Source organism: Trachypithecus francoisi, unplaced genomic scaffold (genome assembly GCF_009764315.1).
Source record: "Trachypithecus francoisi isolate TF-2019V2 unplaced genomic scaffold, Tfra_2.0 Lachesis_group12, whole genome shotgun sequence".
NCBI classification, from domain to species: Eukaryota; Metazoa; Chordata; class Mammalia; order Primates; family Cercopithecidae; genus Trachypithecus; species Trachypithecus francoisi.
The window spans coordinates 65,251,685-65,274,654 of NW_022681457.1; the positions used below are offsets into that span (position 1 = coordinate 65,251,685).

Below are 22,970 nucleotides of genomic sequence, written 5' to 3' on the forward strand. Positions count from 1 at the left end.
TATGAATCGTGAACCACCCTTCCCATTCCCCAAAGTCTTCATTCCTTCTTGGGCAGTCTATAGAAACCCTCTGGAGTGTGGAGATTCCAGTCACGTGTCCCAGAAAGGGATCTATATCTGCACGTGCCTACTGAACTTCGTTTTATTTTCTCCCCCTACTGCCCATATAAATGCAGAAGAATTTCTTTTTCTTTCCTTTCCCCACCTCCCTTTTTTTAAGAGTCAGGGTCTCACACTGTCACTTAGGGTGGAGTGCAGTGGTGCAATCATAGCTCACTGCAGCTTCCAACTCTTGGGCTCAAGTGACCCTCCTGCCTCAGCCTCCCGAATAGCTGGAACTATAAGCACGCACCACCACCCCTGGATAATTAAAAAAAAAAAATTTAGGCTGGGCGTGGTGGCTCACGCCTGTAATCTCAGCACTTTGGGAGGCTGAGGCAGGCAGATCACCTGAGGTCAGGAGTTCGAGACCAGCCTGACCAACATGGTGAAACCCTGTCTCTACTAAAAATACAAAATTAGCCTGGCTTGGTGGTGCATGTCTGTAATCCCAGCTACTTGGGGGGCTGAGGCAGGAGAACCGCTTGAACCCAGGAGGTGGAGGTTGCAGTGAGCCAAAATCACGCCACTGCACTCCAGCCTGAGCAAGAAGAGGGAGCTCCATCTCAAACAAAAAAAAGAGAGATGGGATCTTGCTATGTTGCCCAGGCTGCTCTCCAAGTCCTGGCCTCAAGTGATCCTCCCACCTTAGCCTCCTGAGTAGCTGGAATTACAGGCATGCAGCACCGTGCCCAGTATTGGAATTTATACCCTCACATATCCCATTATGCTGGCTGGGGTTAGCCCTCTACATATGCTGTTATCTGTCCCAAGAGAGTTGTTAGGAGAATTAAAAGGGTTAATGTTTGTGGAGATGTTACAACTGCACCTGCCACTTAGCAAGTATTTGTTAAATAAATTCTAAAGTATTAAGGTAGCAAACACTCATATGGTGTTCACACTGTGCCAGACACTACTTCGAGGGCTTTACATGCACTGGCACACTTAACCATTACTTCTGTGAATGGAAAATAAGTCTTGGGGGTCCCAAATCACTAAGTTAAAGGGAAAAGTCAAGCTGGGAACTGCTTAGGGCAAACCTGCCTCCCTTTCTATTCAAAGTCATCCCTGACAGAGGCATATTCTGATCACCTTCTTTGGAAAAGCTAACCAGAAACTCAAAAGGATGCAACCGTTTGTCTCTCACCTACCTGTGACTTGTAAGCCTCCTCCCTGCTTTATGTTGTCTTGCCTTTCCAGACAGAATCAAAGTACATCTTAACATATGTTGATCGATGTCTCATGTCTCCCTGAAATGTATAAAACCAAGTTGTACCCCGAACACCTTGGGCATATGTTGTCAGGACCTCCTAAGGCTGTGTCACAGGTGCACATCCTCAACCTTGGCAAAATAAACTTTATGAATTCATTGAGACCTGTCTCAGATATTCGGAGTTCACATTTTCATCCAATGGAGTCGGTATTATGACTATTCTTATCTACAGATTAGGAAATGAGACTGAGAGTCGTTACATCACTTGCTCTATGTCATCATCTAGGAAGAGTCAGAGCTAAGAATTCAACCCAAGAAGCCTGGCTCCAGCATCCACTCTCCTGGCCAGTTTGCTAACCTCCTGTTTAATACTCCAAGATTGTCCCATATGGTGTTCCGATTGTGCGCTTCAAAATTCCACGTGGCTGGGCACAGTGGCACACTGTTGTAGTCCCAGCTACCTAGGAGGCTGAGGCAAGAGGATTGCTTGAGCCCAGGGCTTCTGGATTGTAGTGCACTATGCCAATTGGGTGTCCACACTAAGTTCAGCATCAATATGATGACTTCCTGGGAATGGGAACCGGCCCAGGAAACATAGGTCAAGACTCTTATGCTGATCAGTGGTGGGATAGTACCTGTGAATAGCCACTGCACTTCAGCCTGGGCAACATAGAGAGGCCCTGTCTATAAATAAATAAATAAATAAATAAAATCCAAGTGATACCATTCACCTCCCATTGTAGATTTGCTTTTTTACCACAGCTTCCCAGCAGATGGCAGTAAAGTGTCATGTTCTAATGTCAGTATCTCGCATGATTTTTCTGACAGATGGTTTGGGGAGGGAGCATCTATTTCTAATTCTCCCAAAGGGCCTGTGAGTTAGCTGTGGTTCTTCATAATATATAACTGTAAATATAGCTCGTGTATATTAAATATACACCTGGTAGATGTTAAGAGAAGACGCTTCATGGTGCAAGTTGGACGCAATGCCAGTTTCTGTAGAGAAGTCAGTTTGCACAATCATTCTGATACTGGTTGTATCTTTGGTTATACTCGGATGAGCCCAGCGGAAATCTATCACTAACACCACAGGCACCACAGGGGTTGAAAGCTGCCTTTGTGTTTTCCCAACCAAGAGTGATCAACAGGCTAACAATTAGTAAGGAGCTCCAAGCAGGTGAAACAGGAAAAGTAAGGCAGTTTTGCTCAATATGGCCAGTGTGTAAAGTTTAATGGTAATACTTAGAGTATTTAATTTTAAAATGTTGTTATTCAAATTACAGCAGGAAAAATAATTTTGCTGTTACTTATCTGATGTTTTGCACCCCTAAACCATTCTTTTCCCACTGAAGATGATCTTGATAATTCTTCTTTTTTTAATTTTTAATTTTTTTTTTTTTTTAGACAGAGTCTTGTCAGGCTGGAGTGCAGTGGTGCAATCTTGGCTCACAGCAGCCTCCACCTCCCAGGTTCAAATGGTTCTCTTGCCTCAGCCTCCCAAGTAACTGAGATTACAGGCACCTGCCACCATGCCTGGCTAATTTTGGTATTTTTAGTAGAGACGAGGTTTCACTATGTTGGCCATGCTGATCTTGAACTCTTGACCTCAGATGATCCACCTGCCTTGGCCTCTCAAAGTGTTGAGATTACAGGCGTGAACCACCGGGCCCGGCCAATTTTTCTTATAATAATTCAGTTTCTACCATGTGCAGTGGCTCATGCCTGTAATCTCAGCAATTTGGGAGACTGAGGTGGAAGGATCACTTGAGTCCAGGAGTTCAAGACCAGCCTGGGCAACATAGTGAGACACAGTCTCTAAAAAAAAAAAGAAGAAGAAGAAAAAAAAAAGAAAAAAAAAATTAGCCAGGCATGGTGGTCAGTGCCTGTAGCTCCAGCTACTCAGGAGGCTGAAGTGGGAGAATTGCTTGAGCCTAAGAGGTAGAGGCTGCAGAAAGTCAAGGGTGAGAGATTGAAACCCGGTCTCACAATAATAATAATAAGTATATATGGCCAGATGCAGTTGCTCATGCCTGTAATCCCAGCACTTTGGGAGGCCGAGGTGGGAGGATTTCTTGAGCCCAGGAGATCGAGACCAGCCTGGGCAACATAGTGAGACCTTGTATCTACAAAAATAAAAATGAAAAAAATTAGCCGGGTGTAGTGGCACACACCTATGGTCCCAGCTTCTCAGGAGGCTGAGGCAGGAGGATCACTTGAGTCCAGGCAGGAGGCGGAGGCTGCAGTGAGCTGACATTGCACCACTGTACTCCAGCCTGAGCAGCACAGTGAGACCCTGTTCTTATTTAAAAATATATATATATATATACACAAAGTTTCTGAGGGACATTTTATCATGTTAGTGGGGTGGGTGTGTGCACATGTGTGTGTTGATATGCATCTTAGTTTGGGTTATAGAATACCGTGGGCTGGGTGGCTTAAAGAATACACATTTATTTCTCACAAGTGCTAGAGGCTGAGAAGTCCAAGATCAAGGTGCCAGCAGCTCCAAAGTCTGATGAGGGCTCTCTTCCTGGTTTGCAGATGGTTTTCTTTCTTCTTCTTCTTCTTCTTTTTTTTTTTTTTTTTGACAAGGTCTTGTTCTGTCACCTGGCTGGAGTGCAGTGGTGCAATCATAGCTCACTGCAGCCTTGATCTCCCAGGCTCAGGCAATTCTCCTGCCTTACTTTCTCAAGTAGCTGGGACCACAGGTGTGCACCACTACACCTGGCTATTTTTTTTTTTTTTTTTAATAGAGACAGGGTTTTACCATGCTGCACACGCTGATCTCAAACTCCTGAGCTCAAGCAATCCTCCCATCCCGGCATCCCAAAATGCTGGGATTACAGGCATGAGCCAGTATGCCCTGCCCACGATGGCCATCCTCTTACTGCATCTTCATATGGCAGAGTAGACAGCAGAGAAGCAAGCTGTCTCCTGTCTCTTCTTCTTTTTGTTTTTGTTTTTGTTGTTGTTGTTGTTGTTGTTGTTTGAGATGGAGTTTCAGTCTTGTTGCCCAGGCTGCAGTGCAATAGCGTGATCTCGGGTCACCGCAACCTCCACCTCCCAGGTTCAAGCGATTCTCCTGCCTCAGCCTCCCGAGTAGCTGGGATTACAGGCATGCGCCACCATGCCCAGCTAAGATGTATTTTTAGTAGAGACAGGGTTTCTCCATGTTGGTCAAGCTGGTCTCCAACTCTGGACCTCAGGTGATCCACCTGCCTCGGCCTCCCAAAGTGCTGGGATTACAGGCGTGAGCCATCATGCCCAGACTCTCCCGTCTCTTCTAACAAGGACATTAGTTCCATTCATGAGGGTTCCACCCTCATGACCTAACTACCTCCCAAAGGCCCATCTCCAAATACTACCCCATTGGGGCTTATGGTTTCAACAAATGAATTTTAGAGGGACACAACCATGCACTCCATAACAATACAAATTGAGATATACATCTTATATGTTAACAAAACCTCAGATGCCATCAGTGATAAAAAACAGCATTATTTTAGGTACCACAAAAGGGAAAAAAAGGCAAAGTATAAGCTATGTCACACAATTGACTATAAGATTATCCCAATTAAGTCCTGAATTTTTTATTTTATTATTATTATTTATTTACTCACTTTAGAGACAGTGTCTTGCTGTCTCCCACGCTGGAGTGCAGTGCTGCAATCATGGTTCACTGCAGCATAAAACTCCTGAGCTCAAGTGAGCCTCCTGCCTCAGCCTCCAAAGTAGCTGGGACTACAGGTGTGCACCACCACACACAGCTAATTTGTTTGTTTTTGTTTGTTTGTTTGTTTTGGTAGAGTGTGTCTCACTAGGTTGCTGGTCTCAAATTCCTAGACTCAAGTGATCCTCCCACCTCTGCCTCCAAAAGTGCTGGAATTACAGGCATGAGCCACCACGTCCATCTCAATTAAGTTCTTCTTAGAATCAATGAAATACTGCATATTTGTAGGAAATTTTCCTGGACCCACTGCCAATGTGTGAATACATATGAGGGCACATACATGCTGGTATAAGACAGCTGATATGGGAAACCTAACATCAGGAGCTCCTGATGACTCCTTCTCTCCCTCCCTCCCTCCTTTCCTCGCTTCCTCCCTTCCTTGTTTCTTTCTTTCCGACGGAGTCTTGCTCTGTTGCCCAGGCTGGAGTTCGGTGGTGTGATCTCACCTTACTGCAACCTCCATCTCCAAGTTCAGGCAATTCTCCTGCCTCCGCCTCCCAAGTAGCTGGGACTACAGGCACCCACCACCATGCCCAGTTAATTTTTGTATTTTTAGTAGAGACAGGGTTTCACCATGTTGACCAGGATGGTCTCCAACCCCTGACCTCAGGTGATCCCCCCATCTCGGCCTCCCAGAGTGCTGGGATTACAGGAGTGAGGCACCTTGCCCAGCCCCCAGATAACTCTGTCTCCCAATATTCAGACCCTTGTATAATGCCTCCCACACTGATCTGGGATCAATGACATGTCAACAAGCATGATACAAGCAGGAGCTTGTCTCCTTGAATCTCTCCCTCTTGGAGAGCTGAGCCACTATCTGAAGTGAAGAGATCCACCTGCCCTCCTGGACTGCATGGAGAGACTCTTGGCCACTCCTGGAAGCTCCAATATCTCCGCTGAGCTATCAGGCATGTGAGTGAAGGCGTTGTGGATTTCCAGGCCAGTTGGGCCTCAGGTTGACTGCATCCACATAAGGAACAAAAGGGAGAGAGCAAAACAGCCAGCTGAACCCTGCCTAGATTTCAGTCAGAAACAATTAAGAGGGGCTGGGTGCAGTGGTTCACACCTGTAATCCCAGCACTTCGGGAGGCCGAGGCGGGCGGATCACTTGAGGTCAGGAGTTCGAGACCAGCCTGGCCAACATGCTGGAACCCCATCTCTACTAAACAAATACAAAAATTAGCCAGATGTGGTGGCGGGTGCCTGTAATCCCAGCTACTCGGCAGGCAGAGAGGCAGGAGAATCACTTGAACCCAGGAGGCAGAGGTTGCAGCGACAGGAGATCGTGCCACTGCACTCCAGCCTGGCAAGAGAGAGACTCCATCTCTGATCTCAAAAAAGAGGAAAAAAGGAAAAAACAATTAAAACGGTGTTGGTTTAAGTCTTAAGTTTTAGGGTGGAGACACTGGCCGGAGCCCTGGGAGTGTGCTAATATGTACATTCGGTTTGTGGTTCATGAAAGGTTCCTAGCTGCAGGGGCCATGATGGGTTCGAGGGCTTTCTGGGATGGGGGTTCTTTTGGCGATTATATCGCAGAGGCCAGAGCAGCGGCTGTGGAGCGGGTATGAGAATGGGGTTTGGGGTTTTTTTGTTTTTGTTTGTTTTGTTTTTGAGACGGAGTTTTGCTCTTGTTGCCCAGGTTGGAGTGCAGTGGCACAATCTTGGCTCACTGAAACCTCTGCTTCCTGGGTTCAAGAGATTCTCCTGCCTCAGCCTCCTGAGTAGTTGGGGTTACAGGCGCCCATCACCACACCTGGCTAATCTTTTGTACTTTTAGTAGAGACAGGGTTTCATCATGTTGGCCAGGCTGGTCTCGAACTCCTGACCTCAGGTGGTCCACCTACCTCGGCCTCCCAAAGTGCAGGGATTACAGGCATGAGCCACCGTGCCCAGTCTTGGGTTTTTCTGTTTGTTTCTTGTTTTTGAGACAGAGTCCTGCTCTGTCGCCCAGATTGGAGTGCAGTGGCGTAATCTCAGCTCACTGCAACCTCTGCCTCCCAGGTTCAAGCAATTCTCATGCCTCAGCCTCCCGAGTAGCTGGGATTACAGGCACATGCCAACACGCCTGGCTAGTTTTTGTATTTTTAGTAGAGATGGGTTTTTGCCATGTTGGCCAGGATGGTCTCAAACTCTTGACCTCAGGTGATCTGCCCGCCTTGGCCTCCCAAAGTGCTGCGATTATAAGTGTGAGCCACTGCACCTGGCTAAGAATGGGGTTTTGTGGAGGTCTTAATTTGGGTTTCTCCAAAAGCAGCTGTGGAGGGAAGGATTGGAGGGAAAGTTGGAAGGGATGGAGAACATTGGTAGGGGAGGCAGGAAGAGACACAGAGAAGAGAGAACAGACGATAAAGGGTATTTTATCAAACCCAAACCACTGTAGGGAACTGGGGATTCATCCACTGGGGAACTCTGGAGCCCGCATAGGCCATGCATTTCCAAGTTAGCCCGACAGGTGGGGGACCATCTCCTATCAGTAACTGGCTGAGGGCTGCTGGAGTAGGAAGTGGGCACAAACCCCCTGGCTTTCAACACTTGACACACCCATACCCAGGGCAGAGCCGCACCAGTGGTCTGAGATTGCCCGAAGGCAAATATTTTGGGGCTGACACCTAGGCTGGTCTCAAACTCCTGGCCTCAAGTGATCCTCACACCTTGGCCTCCCAAAGGCCAGTCCTGCTTGTGTCACCAGGATGAGGGTGATGGGATATGGACTTGGCACCCATGGTGGCTGCCACATCCTCCCTCCTCAGGCACATTCATCCCAATATGACCCCTCGGCGGGGATCAGAGCCACTCCCCTGTACCAGTGCCCCCAGAGATCAGACAACAATGGTTCTAGTCCAAATTGAGTTTATTTTTATTTCATTTTAATTTTTTTTTGAGACAGAATTTTGCTTTGTCACCCAGGCTGGAGTGCAGTGGTACAATCTTGGCTCACTGCAACCTCCACCTCCTGGGTTCAAGCAATTCTCCTGCCTCAGCCTCCCAAGTAGCTGGGACTACAGGTGCGTGCCACCATGTCCAGCTAATTTTTTTTGTATTTTTAGTGGAGACAGGGTTTCACCATGTTGGCCAGGCTGGTCTCAAACTCTTGACCTCAACTGATCCACCCGCCTCGGCCTCCCAGAGTGTTAGGATTATAGGCATGAACCACCAAACCTGACCCAAATTGAGTTTAATAAAGAGCTTGAGAGATGCTCAGATTAGGGAGGGAGTGACCAGGAATGCTGGGGTCTGGAACAGGGCCCAGCTGAGTTCTGAATCAGAGAGCAGTGGGACCTAAGGGTCCCTGATCTCAGAGGGTCCCTCCTGTCTCAGGGTGAGGACCCAAAGGGTGTGGGTCCTGGGGAGGGCGAGGAGGCCATCGTAGGAGCTGTACTGAGATGGTATTGAGATGCCCCAAGCACCACGTAGGGGGATTACATTTGGGTTTCTGGGAACGAAGAGCTGAGTTACGGGAGAGAACCTGAAGGATCTCAACGGGGAAAGGACTAGGCGTGCAGGGTGTTTCACAGAAACAAACAAGGGGCCTCGATTTCACAGAAATCATCAAGAGGGCTCCTTGTGGGTAGAAGAGGGGTATCACAGCACCCCAAATATTGGGGCCTGTTCACCCCTCTGCAGCCATTCTGGGGTTTTAATGTAAGACCCCAATGGCAGGATATTCCACATACATTATCATGGATTTGCAACATTAGCATACGCTGGCTGTCCCGCAGGACGGTGGGGACTGGAAAATCAGTCCAGGGTCTGGGTTTGAGTCCTAAGAGGACAGGCCTGGTGGCGCCACACGGCTCCTCTTCAACAGCTGCCGGAGCTGTAGACAAGGCAAAAGAGGGAGAGAAGTCTGTCAGGTTGGAAGCAGAGGTGGGGAAGGCACGCCATGCAGAGGGAGGGGTTAGAGAAGAGAGGTTGAGTGGGGCCCATTGGATTTGCAGGTCAGAGGTCCAGAGTCAAGACTTTGGAAGAGCCAGGTGCAGTGGCTCACATCTGTAATCCCAGCACTTTGTGGGGCTAATGTGGGCAAATCACCTGAGGTCAGGAGTTCAAGACCAGCCCGGCCACCATGGGGAAACCCCACCTCTACCAAAGACAAAAATTAGCTGGGCATGGTGGCGTGTGTGCCTTTAGTCCCAACTTGGGAGGCTGAGGCAAGAGAATCACATGAACCTGGGAGGCGGAGCTTGCAGTGAGCTAAAATTGCACCACTGCACTCCAGCCTGGGTGACAAAGCAAGACTCTGTCACCAAGAAAAAAAAAAAAAGATTAGGGAAGGAGGCTGGGAGTGATGGTTCATGCCTGTGATCCCAACACTTTGGGAGGCCAAGGCGGGAGGATCAATTGAGGCCAGGAGTTTGAGACCAGCCTGGACAACCTGTGAGATCCCATCTCTTAAAAAAAAAACAAAATTAGCTGGGTGTGGTGTTACCTGCCTGTAGTACCAGCAACTAGAGAGGCTGAGGTGGGAGGATCCCTTGAGCCCAGGAGCTCGAGGCTGCAGTGAGCTGTGATCATGCCACTGCACTCCAGCCTAGGCAACAGAGCAAGACACTGCCTCAAAATAAATAAATAAATAAAAATAAAAATAAAGATGTGGGAAGAAGGTCAAGGCCTGGGTTCATACACTGAGAAAGGGTCAGGAAGCAGAACTTCAGTGAAGGGAAAGGGGCTACTGGCTGGGGGTTCCCACCTGGGGGTGAGCAACGAGAGGGAATTGAAGGGAACAGGTAAGAGGTCAAAAGTCACATCTGAGGTCAGGACCCAAGGTTAAGGGGAAGAGGGTAGGAGGTCACACTTGGGGATCAAAGGTCACACCTTGAGGTCAAGCAAGATTCAGGATTGGGAGTACAGGTCACACTGTGAGGTCAGGATTGGGACAGAGATTAGATAAGTCACCATTCTGGGGTAAGGGATGAAACACTGAGGTCAGAGGTACATTATAGAGTCAGAGTTGCCTGAGGGCTGAAGTCACCTTCCGAGATTAGAAGCCATTCTCTGAAAGTGAGCATTGGGTGGGGCAGGGAGGTCATTCCGCGCCCGAGAGCTCAGAGGCCACTCTACAGGCAGGCTCAGGGCTTACTCACCCCCTCAGGGCCCGGCCCGGGCCGCAGCAGGTGAACAGGCTGCTCATTCTCCAGGTTGCGCAGTGTGGGGTCCGCCCCAGCTGCCAACAGGTGCCGCACGATGGCCTCCTGGGCCGGCCCAGGGGGCAGAGCAGCCGCCATGTGGAGGGCTGTGTTCCCGTGGGCCTGGAAAAGTAAGGGGAGGGCTGATGGGGATCTGGGCTCAGCTGGCCCAGGCCTCTAAACTGCACTTCAGTTTCTACCTTGTCCACGTCCTGTACTTGTCCTTTCACATCCCAGACCTCCCCCAGCCACAGCCTCGCTGCACGCATCCCTGTGTCCATGGCCTACACGTTCCGGGGCAATCTATGTCTGCTTCCTACACATTCCCCTGCAAATCCCACACATTGTCCCCTCCACGTCCACAGCCCCCAGCACCCCTAACATCCCATTGCCCCCTCTACTGTAACCCACACAACCTGGACTTTCCAGCCCCAGCTCCCACCTTCATATTGACAAAGGTCCGCAGGTCTCCCCGGGGCAGCTCCAGCAGCAGCTGAACCAGAGTGGGGTTGGCAGCCTGCACGGCCAAGTGCAGAACTGTCTTGTTGCTCTTGATCTCCTAGGTGGAGGGGAATGGCAGAGGTCAGGGCCAGCCTCACACCCACGCACCTTCCCACTGAATCCAGGAGCCTTTAGAGACCCTGATCCTTGGCAGAGTGTGGTGGTTCACACCTGTAATCCTAGCACTTTGGGAGGCTGAAGAAGGAGGACCACTTGAGGCCAGGAACTGGAGACCAGCCTGGACAGCACAGCAAGACCTCATCTCTACAACAAATAGAAAAATTAGCCAGGCGTGCTGGTGCACACCTGTAGCCCCAGCTGCTTGGGAGCCTGAGGCAGGAGGGTCATTTCAGCCTAGGAGTTCAAGGCTGCAGTGGGCCATGACCATGCCACTACACTCCAACATGGGTGATAGAGTGACACTCTATCTCAAAATAAATAAATAAATAAATAAATAAATAGGATGCTGGCCCTCCTCTTCAAGCCCCACCAAGAGTGCCTTATTTAGTTGTATGTCTTGTGCACTGCACAAAACCACTTCTCAGGGTGTACCATTCACACCATACACCTCCCAGAACTGTACATTTCTTATGACAATTTTCACACCAGTGTCTGGGAGAGATTCCTTTTCCAGTTCTTCAAAGCAACTGCCTTGGCTACCCGCCCTCCATTCAACACATTAAACTGCATCCCGACCCACACAGACTGTACTTTATCTACAAGCACAGGAGTTGGCAGCATTAATCAGTGGACTAGCTAATATTGCAATACTGCACCACAATATTGAGCTGTTCCCGTCATATTTGGGGGAAAATAAAAGACATTTTCTAAAATGAAACCTTTTTACGTGTCTTTAAGGAGTTTGCAAATGATAATGAATGTTAAACATTTTATGTGCTGATTTTAACAGGGCAAAACCACCTAGTTTGCTCATCCAAAAAATGAAGACAAAACCAAGCTCTAGATTAAAAGTGATTTGAAAAGATGTAACATCACAGTATGTTTGCTTACTTGGATCTTGATTTTTTTTAATGAAAAAAATTATCATTTTATAGCCAAAAGGAAATTTGACTATAGCCGGGATATTTGGTATTGCAAGAAAATCTTTAATTTTTTAAAGACAGAGTAATGATACTGAGGTTTAAAAAGTTCTTTTTCTTTTTGAAGGGCACAGGGGCTTGTGCCTGTAATCCCAGCACTTTGGGAGGCCGAGGCAGGTGGATCACTTGAGGTCAAGAGTTTGAGACCAGCCTGGCCAACATGGTGAAACCGTCTCTATTAAAAATACAGAAATTAGCCAGGCGTGGTGGCACGTGCCTATAATCCCACCTACTTGGGAGGCTGAGGCATAGGAATAGCTTGAACGTGGGAGGCAGAGGTTGCAGTGAGCCAATATCACACCATTGCACTCCAGTCTGGGCAACAGAGCGAGACTGTCTCAGAAAACAGAAGTTATTTTTTTTGTTTGTTTTTTGAGACGGGGTCTCGCTCTGTTGCCCAGGCTGGAGTGCAGTGGTGTGACCATGACTCATTGCAGCCTCAACTTACTGGGCTCAAGTGATCCTCCCACCTTAGGCTCCCCAAGCACTGGGATTACAGGGAAAGAGTTCTTATCTCTTATTATTATTATTACTGTTGTTGTTGTTGTTGAGAGACAAGGTCTTGCTCTGTCGCCCAGGCTGGAGTGCAGTGGCAAAACCATGGCTCACTGCAGCCTTGACCTCCCCAGGTTCAGGTGATCCTCCCAACTTAGCCTCCTGAGTACCTGGGACCACAGGCATGCGCCATCAAGCCCAGCTAATTTTTGTATTTTTTTGTAGAGATGTGGTCTCCCTATGTTGCCGAGGCTGGTCTCGAACTCCTGAGCTCAAGCAACCCACTCACCTGGGCCTCCCAAAGTGCTTGGATTACAGGCATGAGCCACCGCACCCAGCCATCTGTATTATTTTTTTAAAATTTATTTGTTATTATTACTAAAAATACAAAACTTAGAGGGGTGTGATAGCACACGCCTGTAGTCCCAGCTACTCGGGAGGCTGAGGCAGGAGAATCACTTGAACCCAGAAGGTTGCAGTGAGCCGAGACTGCACCACTGCACTCCAGCCTGGGTGACAGTGAGACGCCATCTCAAAAAAAAAAAAAAAAATTTATTTGTCCTGTTTTCAGAGAAATACTCCCTGATTTCTGAGTTATCCCAGAACCCTACCACACAGTTAATTCTTCCTCTTCATCATTTCTCACTCAACTTAAATGCAATTTCCTCAGAACGACCTTCATCGTGAGCCCCGCATCCAATATAAAGCCAGTCTTTTCATTGTCTAGGAGCTCCTATATTTCCGAGGCAGCTCTTATCCTGATTTGTAATTATGTTCAGTTCTTTGTTTACTTATCATCTCCTCTCTTTTCGATTAAATTGTAATGTCTGAAAGTACAACAGAGTGGTCTTTTCCTATTAAAACATTATAGGTAGCTGGGCACGGCAGCTCACACCTGTAATCCCAGCACTTGGAAGGCCAAGGCTGGGGGGTCACCTGGGCCCAGGAGTTCGAGACCAGCCTGGGCAACATAGCAAGACCCCATCTCTACAAAAAATAGAAAACAATTAGTCGGGTGAGGTGGCTCATGCCTGTAGTCCCAGCTACTTGGGAGGCTGAGGTGGGTGGAATGCTTGAGGCCAGGAGGTCGAGGCTTCAGTGATTCGTGATAGCACCATGGCACTCCAGCCTGGGTGACAAAGCCAGACCCTGTCTCTAAAAAAAAAACAAACAAAAAGCAACTTTATGCCCCATCACTAGCACACTGGTAGCCACATCATATGTGTCCAAAATTCTGAGTGAAGAAAGGAATGAACTACCAAAGTATCAATTCCACCTTCTCTGTATTGCCCAAATGATCACTTAGCTCTACTTTGCAACCAGTAAGAGCCTAGATTGCCATCATTCATTTCCAGACCCCGCTAATAATGCCTTATCTTGTCTCTACTCAGCCATGCCCGTCCTTCCTACAGTCCATCCCCACCATCTAGCTAACTCTGCTAAACGCCGCTATTCTTTAAAGATATACAAATATTTATTGAAAAAAATATGTGTTTGAATTTGCTTAAAAATCACATGAAAGTGAGAGGCCAGGCGTGGTGGCTCATGCCTGTAATCCCAGCACTTTGGGAAGCCAAGGCGGGTGGATCATGAGGTCAGGAGATCGAGACCATCCTGGCTAACCCAGTGAAACCCCATCTCTACTAAAAATGCAAAAAATTAGCTCGGCATGGTGGCAGGTGCCTGTAGTCCCAGCTACTCGGGAGGCTGAGGCAGGAGAATGGTGTGAACCCGGGAGGTGGAGCTTGCAGTAAGCTGAGATCACGCCACTGCACTCCAGCCTGGGTGACAGAGCGAGATCCGTCAAAAAAAAAAAAAAAAAAAAAATCACATGACAGTGAGAGAGTGGATGGGGGCAAGAATGGCCATGAGTCGCTGGTTACTGATGTTGGACACAAGGAGTTCATTCTACTATTTTCTATATTTTATTGGTGTTCAATATTCTTTAACTAAAAAAACATTTTTTGGCTGGGCGTGGTGGCTCATGCCTGTAATGCCAGCACTTTGGGAGGCCAAGGTGGGCGGATCACCTGAGGTCAGGAGTTCGAGACCAGCCTGGCCAACATAGTGAAACCCCGTCTCCACTAAAAATACAAAAAAATCGGCTGGGCGTGGTGGTGCATGACTGTAGTCCCAGCTACTCAGGAGGCTGAGGCAGAAGCATCGCTTGAACCCGGGTGGCAGAGGTTGCAGTGAGCCGAGATCGCACCACTGCACTCCAGCTTGGGTGACAGAGTGAGATTCCACCTCAATAAATAAATAAACATTTTTTGTGGATGTTTAATTATCTCAGCCAGCCTGTGAAGGAGCTACTGTCACAAGAAAGGAATAGAACATAATTAAAAGCTAGGTTCTAAAGTCAGACTACCTGGGTTCTAATCCCCTCTCTGACACTCACAAGCTGTAAGATTTTTTGGGCTGGGTGCAGTGGCTCACAACTGTAATCCCAGCACTTTCAGAGGCAGAGGTGGAAGGATTGCTTGAGCTCAGGAGTTTGAGACCTGCCTGGCCAACATAGTTAGACCTTACCTCTACAAAAAAGTAGCCAGGGGTGGTGGTGCATGCTTGTGATCACAGTTATTTGGGAGGCTGGATCACTTAAGTGCACAAGGTCAAGGCTGCAATAAGCTGTGATCATGCCACTGCACTCCAGCCTGAGTGACAGAGTGAGACCCTGTCTCAAAAAGATTTTTGAGGCCAGGTGCAGTGGCTCACCCTTGTAATCCCAGCACTTTGGGAGGCCGAGGCAGGAAGATCACCTGAGGTCGGGAGTTCGAGAACAGCCTGGCCAACATGGAGAAACCCTGTCTCTACTAAAAATACAAAATTAGCTGGGCATGGTGGTGGGAACCTGTAATCCCAGCTACTCGGGAGGCTGAGACAGGAGAATCGCTTGAACCCAGGAGGCAGAGGTTGCAGTGAGCCGAGATTGCACCATTGCACTCCAGCCTGGATGACAAGAGCAAAACTCCGTCTCAAAAAGAAAAAAAAAGATTTTTGATTTCCCGTGCCTCAGTTTCCTTATCAATAAAATAGAGAAAATAGAAAGAGTACACATGTCAAAGGGTGTTTGTGAGGCTTCAATAAGCTAATGTGAAACTCAGTGCTTGATGAATGAATAGTAAGTGCTTGATAACATACCCTAAGGTCAGTAATATTATTCCAAGTTAACAACTAGGGGCCGGGCAAGGTGGCTCACGCCTGTAATCCCAGCACTTTGGGAGACCAAGATGGGAGGATCATTTGAGGTCAGGAGTTTGAGACCAGCCTGGCCAACACGATGAAAGCCCACCTCTACTAAAATACAAAAAAAAAAAAAAAAAATTGCCGGGCATGGTGGCATGTGCCTATAGTCCCAGCTACTCAGGAGGCTAAGGCAGGAGAATCACTTGAACCTGCGAGGCAGAGGTTGCTGTGAGACGAGACTGCACCACTGCACTCTAGCCTGGACGACAGAGTGAGACCCTGTCTCAAAAAACAAACAAAACAAACAAACAATAACAACAACAACAACAAAAACCCTGCTGGGTGCGGTGGCTCACGCCTGTAATCCCAGCACTTTGGGAGGCCGAGGCAGGTGGATCACCTGAGGTCAGGAGTTCAAGACCAGCAGGACCAACATGGAGAAACCCCGTCTCTACTAAAAATACAAAAAGTTAGCCAGGCATGGTGGCTCATGCCTGTAATCCCAGCTACTCGGGAGGCTGAGGCAGGAGAATCACTTGAACCCGGGAAGCGGAGGTTGCAGTGAGCTGAGATCACATCATTGCACTCCAGCCAGGGCAACAACAGCAAAACTCCATCTCAAAACAAACAAACAAACAAACAAACACACAAACACCCCCAAGGCACAGAGAAGTGAAGTAACATGTTCAAGGGCATGCAGCAAGGAAGAGGCAAAGTCAGCATTTGTCTGGAGCTCCCGGACATCAAAGCGGCCCCATTCCACACCATCTCCCGGGGACCGACTGCCCACATCCCAGCTCACCTGGCTGGTGTGATTAGCACCCATTTGCAGCAACATGTGGACACAATCCAGTCTGTCTCGGGCCTGTGTGCTCAGCACCCGGGGGCAGAGGTCAGAAGGGCGCATAGCAACGTTAAGGGCCAGGATGGCCGTGTGGAGCGGGGTGAGGCCTGCATAATGGAGATAGTGAGGGACCTGCATCTGCTGCGCCCACCTCGCCCAGTCATACCAACCACACCAGCCCCGCCTACACCCAACTTACCCTCGAAGTCTCTGGCTTCCAGGTCAACCTGGACCCCGGAGTTAAGCACAGCCTGGGAGGAAGAGAAGACAGAGTGCTGTGTAAGGTTATCCCCTGGCCTCCTGACCCTGGAAGCCAAAATCTGGGCAACCAGTCTACCCCCCAGACGAACCCCTGCCTGCCAGTTGGCCGTACCAAGAGAACTCCTGGGAGCCCGTAGGTAGCGGCCACGTGCAAGACTGAACGTCCCTGATGGTCAGTGGCGTTGGGCTCTGCTCCCAGGTTCAGCAGATCCTCCACAATCAGGGGCTGGTTGGCAGCAGCCGCCACCAGGAGAGGGGTCTGCAAGTCACGGGAGAGGTCAGGCTGGGCTCCTGGTTCCCTCCTGTTGGAAAACCAGGTTCCCAGCCCCGTCTCCCCTCAGCCCCAGGAGCTAACCCCTGATTCCCCTCTCCTCTAGGATCCAGGGGTCCAGGCCCCAGGCTCCCTCCCCTGAACCCAGGAGAGTTCAGGCCCCAGGCCTCACCTTGCCCTTATGCTCACGAATGTCAAGATGCCGGTACACCTGGAGCACCTCAGCCGCAGCATATGCCGCCCAGCGCAGCCCCCGAGCCGCAAACAGGTGAAGGAGCCTGAGGACAGGCGGGGGACAGGCGTGAGAACAGCCCCTGCCAAGCCAAGAGTCTGCAGACAACCCCATCCCCTATACTCACGTGTCCCCCTCCTCATCCTGGGCCAGCAGCTGTTGTGGCCCCAAAGCCAGTATGTGAGCGCGGGCCGCCTCCAGCGATGGTCCAGGGACCACAGCGGGGAACTGTGGGGGTCCCGAAGGGAGTGTAGAAACTCTCCAGGGTCCTGCCTGTGGTAGGGAAGATTCTGCATAGAACCGGGTGTCCGGGGGGTCCTGAAGGGTGCAGGTGGTGGGAAGAGCCAGTCAGCTGAGAACTTTCCCATCCCAAGCCACCACACACAAACCTGCGTGCAGAGCCCCTGGGTATCCCATCTATGCCAAGTGACCTTGGACCTTTAGGCCTCAGTTTTGCCCATCTGGAAAAGGGGACTTTTTTTTTTTTTTTAGAGACAGAGTCTTGCTTTGTCACCCAGGCTGGAGTGCATCCGTGCAATCTCCACTCACTGCAAGCTCTACCTCCTGGGTTCAAGCAATTCCCCTGCCTCAGCCTCCCGAGTAGCTAGGATTATAGGCATGCGCCACCACACCCAGCTAATTTTTGTATTTTTGGTTTCACCATGTTGGCCAGGCTGGTCTCAAACGCCTGACCTCAAGTGATCCGCCTGCCTTAGCTTCCCAAAGTGCTGGGATTACAGGCGTGAGCCACCACACCCGGCCTGGAAAAGGGGATTGTAACTGAGCTCCAGACATCTCAGAAAACTGCAGGAGTGCAAATGCAAAGTTTTAGGGGCCCTTCAGCATCTTGTACCCACTCTGTATCTCACCTCCATGCCCTGGGGAAATGGGCACGGCTGCCCTGGGTCCGAGGGTGGGTAGAAGTCAGGAGGCAGGAAACTTTCGGCAGCAGAAGCAGGGCAAGAGTAGGGGCTGTCTGTGTAGGCAGCATGCGTGTTGGGGTCCCAGTCTGGAAAGCCCATGGGGAGACTCAGGCTGCTAAGTCCAGAACCCACAGTCTCCGAGTGTGCTGGGAAGGGAGGGTGGCCTGCGTGTAAGAGGAGGGGCAGGGGCAGGTCTGGTTACCAGAGTTGGGGACTTCACATCCAGGGGTAGGGGGCCTGGTGTCTCCCAAGGCACTGAGAATTAGTACTTCTGGGACACCAGGTGCCTGGGATCTGGATTCTTAGGACACTGAGGAATCGAGGGCCTGGACTCCTGGGGCACTAAAAAGGCTGGAGCCTGGGCCCTGGGGTTCCGTAGGACTATGTGCATAGACTACTGGACTCAGAGAACCTAGGAAATCAGACTGCTACTGAGTTCCAGCAAGAATGAGGGCCTACCAGCCTGGGCAACATAGCCAGACCTCGTTTCTACAAAAATTTAAAAAATTAGCCGAGCAAGGTGGCATTGCCTGTGGTCCCAGCTACTTGGGAGGCTGAGGCGGAAGGATCACTCGAGCCCAGAAGGTTGAGGCTGGTAGCGCCACTGCACTCCATCCAGTGCCAGGGCAACAGAGTGAGATCCTGTCTCAAAAAAAAAAAAAAAAAAAAAAAAAAGAAAAAAAAAAAAAAGGGAAGAATGAGGGCCTGACTCCTAGGTGTCCTAAAGTTCTGAGAGTTGGGATGTCTGAGTCCCTTAGGGAAGGGGGATGGGGAGGCTGGGAGCCCAGGGAACTTACCAGTCACAGCCTCATTCACAGATGGGGTCAGGGGCTGCTCTGGGGGAGGGAGAAATTGTCCCTGCAGAGACAAAAGCAAAAAGGAACCCAGGTGACTATCTGGCAGATTCCTCCGGGTCTGTTTCGGATCTATAGGACATTTCGGTCAGGACCACCCGTCTCACCAGCCCCGAGTGCCCCCGGCAAGCCGCTGAGTCCCTACGGGACAGCACGGGGCCTCCTGAGAGCGATGGCTCTCTGGCCTCACCTGCACCCCGCCAGGGTCCGGCTGCTGCTGCTGGCGGCGCCTCTGCTCTTCCAGAAGCTTCTTCACGGTTTGCGTAGGGCAGTGACTGCGCTCACCCCTGCTCACTGTGCAGGAGAGGAGGGGGGAGAAGTTATCAACGGTCTTTAAGTCACCTAAATGCGGCGGGGGTGGCGCGGAGGCAGTGGGTTTGAGTAACCTCCTCGCCCTCCCGCGCGGAAAAACTGGCACATAGATGCCGCCTGACTCCTCCAAAGCCATTAGAAGATTTGGGGTGGGGCATCCGCCTCCGCCGTTTCCTTCCTTTTGCTCCGCACTTTCCCTCTGACCCAACTTTCCACCAGCGTCGCGGAAAGTGAGGAAGGGGGAGGAGGGCACCCCTCTGCAGCAACCACCCAACTTCCGTAAAAAAATTCCACCCCCAGATATCCCAGTTTTGAAGTCAGCGGGTTGGTGGGGGGCGGGCGCCAGGCATCACTCCCTAGACGCACATCCAGGTTCCCATTTTTTTGCCCTAGAACCTGACTCGGAAATCAGGAGTCCCGAGCTCCCCTCCTCGAGAAGTCAAAGGCATCACCCCGGGCCGGGAGCGGTGGCTCACGCCTGTAATCCCAACACTTTGGGAGGCCAAGGCGGTTGGATCACCTGAGGTCAGAAGTTCGAGACCATCGTGACCAACATGGTGAAACCCCGTCTCTACTAAAAATATAAAAATTAGCCGGGCGTGGTGGCGGGCGCCTGTAATTGCAGCTACTTGGGAGGCTGAGGCAGGGGAATCACTTGAACCCGGGAGGCGGAGGTTGAGGTTGCAGTGAGCAGAGATCGCCCCACTGCACTCCAGCCTGGGCGACAGAGAGAGACTCCATTAAAAAAAAAAAGTCCCATCCATACAGTCTCGTTTTCAGGCCCCAGGAGTCTGGACCCTCAGTTCCTTCCTCTCGAGGACCTGGGAGCCCCGGTTGCCAAACTCCTCACGACCCAGAAAGACAACCCTCACCTTTCCGAGCCTGGGTTCCGGCGGAGGAAGGGTTAAGCGGGGATTGCTGGGGGCGGGGGCGGGGGCGGGGGCGGGAGGAGGCGGCTCGGAAATAGCCCGGACGCGGCGCAATGACGCCACGGCGCTCACGCAAGGGAATCTTCCATCCTCCCCTTCCCCCGAGGCTTGTGCCGCAGGTGTCCTGCTCCGAGGCGGGGTGCGCGGCCGAGCGTGGCGCTCGTGGAATCCCCGCGCAAGGGGAATTCCTGCTCAGCCCCGCAAGGGTGGCGATCCGGAAATCCCAGGGCGGGGCAGAGGCAGGGTCACCGCCAGCGTAGACCCCAGAGGCCAGGCTCCAGACCCTTCCCCACCGAGACCTGCGCCGATTTTAAGCAACCACGCCCCCCAGCACTCAGCCCAGTCCCTCCTTCTAGGGTTAGGAGTCTCGGCTGCCAGCAACCCCTAGCACCTCCAAGGACCCAGGGGTCCAGCCTCCCAGCCCTTTCACCCTCGGGGCACCGCGATCCTAGATCCCCAGACCCCTGCACCCCCAGGACCCAGAAGTCCGGGATCCCAGCCGCCCCTCCGTCACGATCCACGATCCCCTCCTCCTCCAAACACCTAGGACCCTCACTCTCGGGACATAGGACTGACGCTCCAGCTCCGTCCCTCAGGGCCTCGGGAGTCTTTCGATCCTCAGTCCCTCACTCTGTTAGGGGGCCGAGCGCGCCCTACCCGCACCCATTACCTCGGGGATTCCTTGGCGTGGATTGCGGGCCCCCAGGGCCGCGGCCTCGGCGCTGCGCCAGCCTCGCTGTTTCCCCCGCGGAGCCGCCGCCGGGTCCCCGATCTTAGGTCCGGTACCCGCGAGTTTTTAAACTAGGGGTTCTGGCACCGCCCAGTCCTGGGCAGGGCCCGCCCACAAGCCTGGGAGTCCCCGGGTCGCGCTCCAGCGAACGCAGTCCCTGAATGGGCAGGGTGGACTTGGGAGGCGGACTACTAGGTCCCTGGGGAAAGAGGGAGCTGGGGTCCAGATCTTTGGTCTGAAGGAGCCTAGGGTACTGGGCTCCAAGAGGAGGGGGATACTGGGGGGCCTGGATTTCTTTTCTTTCTTTTTTTCTTTTCTTTTCTTTTCTTTTTTTTTTTTTTGTTATTGTTTTTGAGAAGGAGCCTCTCTCTGTCGCCCAGGCTGGAGTGCAACCTCCGCCTCCCGAATTCTAGTGATTCTCTTGCCTCAGCCTCCCGAGTAGCTGGGACTACAGGCGCCGCACACCACGCCCGGCTAATTTTTGTATTTTTAGGAGAGACGGGGTTTCACCATGTTGGCCAGGCTGGTCTCGAACTCCTGACCTCAGGTGACCTACTTGCCTTGACCTCCCAAAGTGCTGGGATTACAGGCTTGAGCCATGGTGCCTGGCTGGGGCCTGGAATTCTGAGTCTGTCCAAGGGGGTGCTGGAGGCTTTGTCTCCTAGGTCCTGCCCATGGAGGTAGGAGTAGGAGTAGGAATGGAGATGGGGTGGGGGCAGGGAGAGTATTACTGGGTCCAGAGGGAGGGGAGGACTGGGGGTCTAGACTCCCAGAGAAAGGGCCTGTGGGTAAGGGTATAGGTTGTGGCTCAATTTCTTCCTCTCCCCTACATCACCCTGTGCAGAGGTCTGGTTTCATTTACTTATCCATCATTTAAAATAATTCATTGCAGGCCGGGCGCGGTGGCTCAAGCCTGTAATCCCAGCACTTTGGGAGGCCGAGACGGGTGGATCGCGAGGTCAGGAGATCGAGACCATCCTGGCTAACACGGCGAAACCCCGTCTCTACTAAAAAATAGAAAAAACTAGCCGGGCGAGTTGGCGGGCGCCTGTAGTCCCAGCTACTCGGGAGGCTGAGGCAGGAGAATGGCGTAAACCCGGGAGGCGGAGCTTGCAGTGAGCTGAGATCCGGCCACTGCACTCCAGCCTGGGCGACTGCGAGACTCCGTCTCAAAAAAAAAAATAATAATAATTCATTGCAGCAGAGGAGGCATTTTGCTGGGTACTGTGAACTAAGTAGACAGGAATTCCCAGCCCTGGAGCTGACATTCCAGTGTGAGGCCACTGTCAGTTTCACTTGGTGACCTTTCACAGCACTGACCACGTTGGCCCTATTTCTCCCCTGCTTGCTTGCTTGCTTTTCTTTTCTTTTTCTTTTTCTTTTTCTTTCTTTTTTTGGAGACAGGGTCTCACTCTGTCGCCTAGGCTGGAGTGCAGTGGCAAAGTGGCGAGATCTCAGCTCAGTGCAACCTCCACCTGCTTCAGTCTCCCAAGTAGCTGGGATTACAGGAGCCCGACACCACGCCCGGGTAATTTTTGTATTTTTGTAGAGATGGGGTTTCACCATGTTGGCTTGAACTCCTGACCTCAGGTGATCCTCCTGCCTTGGCCTGCCAAAGTGCTAGGATTACAGGCATGAGCCACCACAGTGGCCTCCCCCCTGCTTTCAAGATGCCAAGCTCTCCGGGGTCCCCTCCCTTACTCCCTCTTTCTCCATTTCCCTGGCAAAGTTCCTCCTCTTCCCCCATTCAGTATGTGTTGGGATGGGGGCAGAATCCTGTCTGCACTCACTTCCTTGGTGATCTCACCCAGTCTTGTGGCTTTAAGTACCATCCATAAACCATCAACCCCCAAATTTACATCTCCAGACCAGCCTTATCCCCTGAACTCCTAAATGCAGTGAGGTCATTTCCACAGGGAGATTATCAGGCATTTCCTGTGCCCAAACCTCGTCACTTTCCCCGCAAACCCGCTTCCCCACCTTTCATCTCTGCCAGCAGACACTCCCATCTTCTCAGCTTTTCACACCAGAAGGCTTGGCTGTCTAGGATCCCTTTCAAACACACCCACATCCATTTCATCAGCAAATTTTGTTGGCCGTACCTCCAAAATATTTCCAGATCTCCCTAGCCTGCACCCCTGGCCACCTGTCATTCCCACTTGGC

At 51.1% G+C, this 22,970-nt stretch overlaps 1 protein-coding gene across 7 annotated transcripts; it reads right to left on the reverse strand.

Annotated features, from left to right (window-relative positions):
• Window positions 1–8,201: 8,201 nt before the first annotated feature.
• NFKBID (NFKB inhibitor delta) lies at window positions 8,202–22,922 on the reverse strand. Of its 7 annotated transcripts, none has more exons than XM_033225838.1 (12): window positions 22,787–22,922; window positions 19,026–19,129; window positions 18,779–18,839; window positions 17,928–18,145; window positions 17,186–17,331; window positions 16,999–17,104; window positions 16,668–16,814; window positions 16,494–16,545; window positions 16,253–16,401; window positions 10,611–10,727; window positions 10,127–10,291; window positions 8,202–8,859 (listed from the first exon to the last, which is right to left on the reverse strand). In XM_033225838.1, the coding sequence occupies exons 1-12, from the start codon at window positions 22,884–22,886 to the stop codon at window positions 8,806–8,808; spliced, it is 1,419 nt and encodes a 472-aa protein (XP_033081729.1). In that variant the 5' UTR covers window positions 22,887–22,922; the 3' UTR covers window positions 8,202–8,805. The 7 variants fall into 7 exon arrangements, with proteins under 7 accessions (XP_033081729.1, XP_033081728.1, XP_033081726.1 ...); XM_033225837.1 differs by lacking the exon at window positions 22,787–22,922 and adding an exon at window positions 20,747–21,118; XM_033225835.1 differs by lacking the exon at window positions 22,787–22,922 and adding an exon at window positions 20,747–21,118 and having other exon boundaries at window positions 17,186–17,376.
• Window positions 22,923–22,970: the final 48 nt, after the last annotated feature.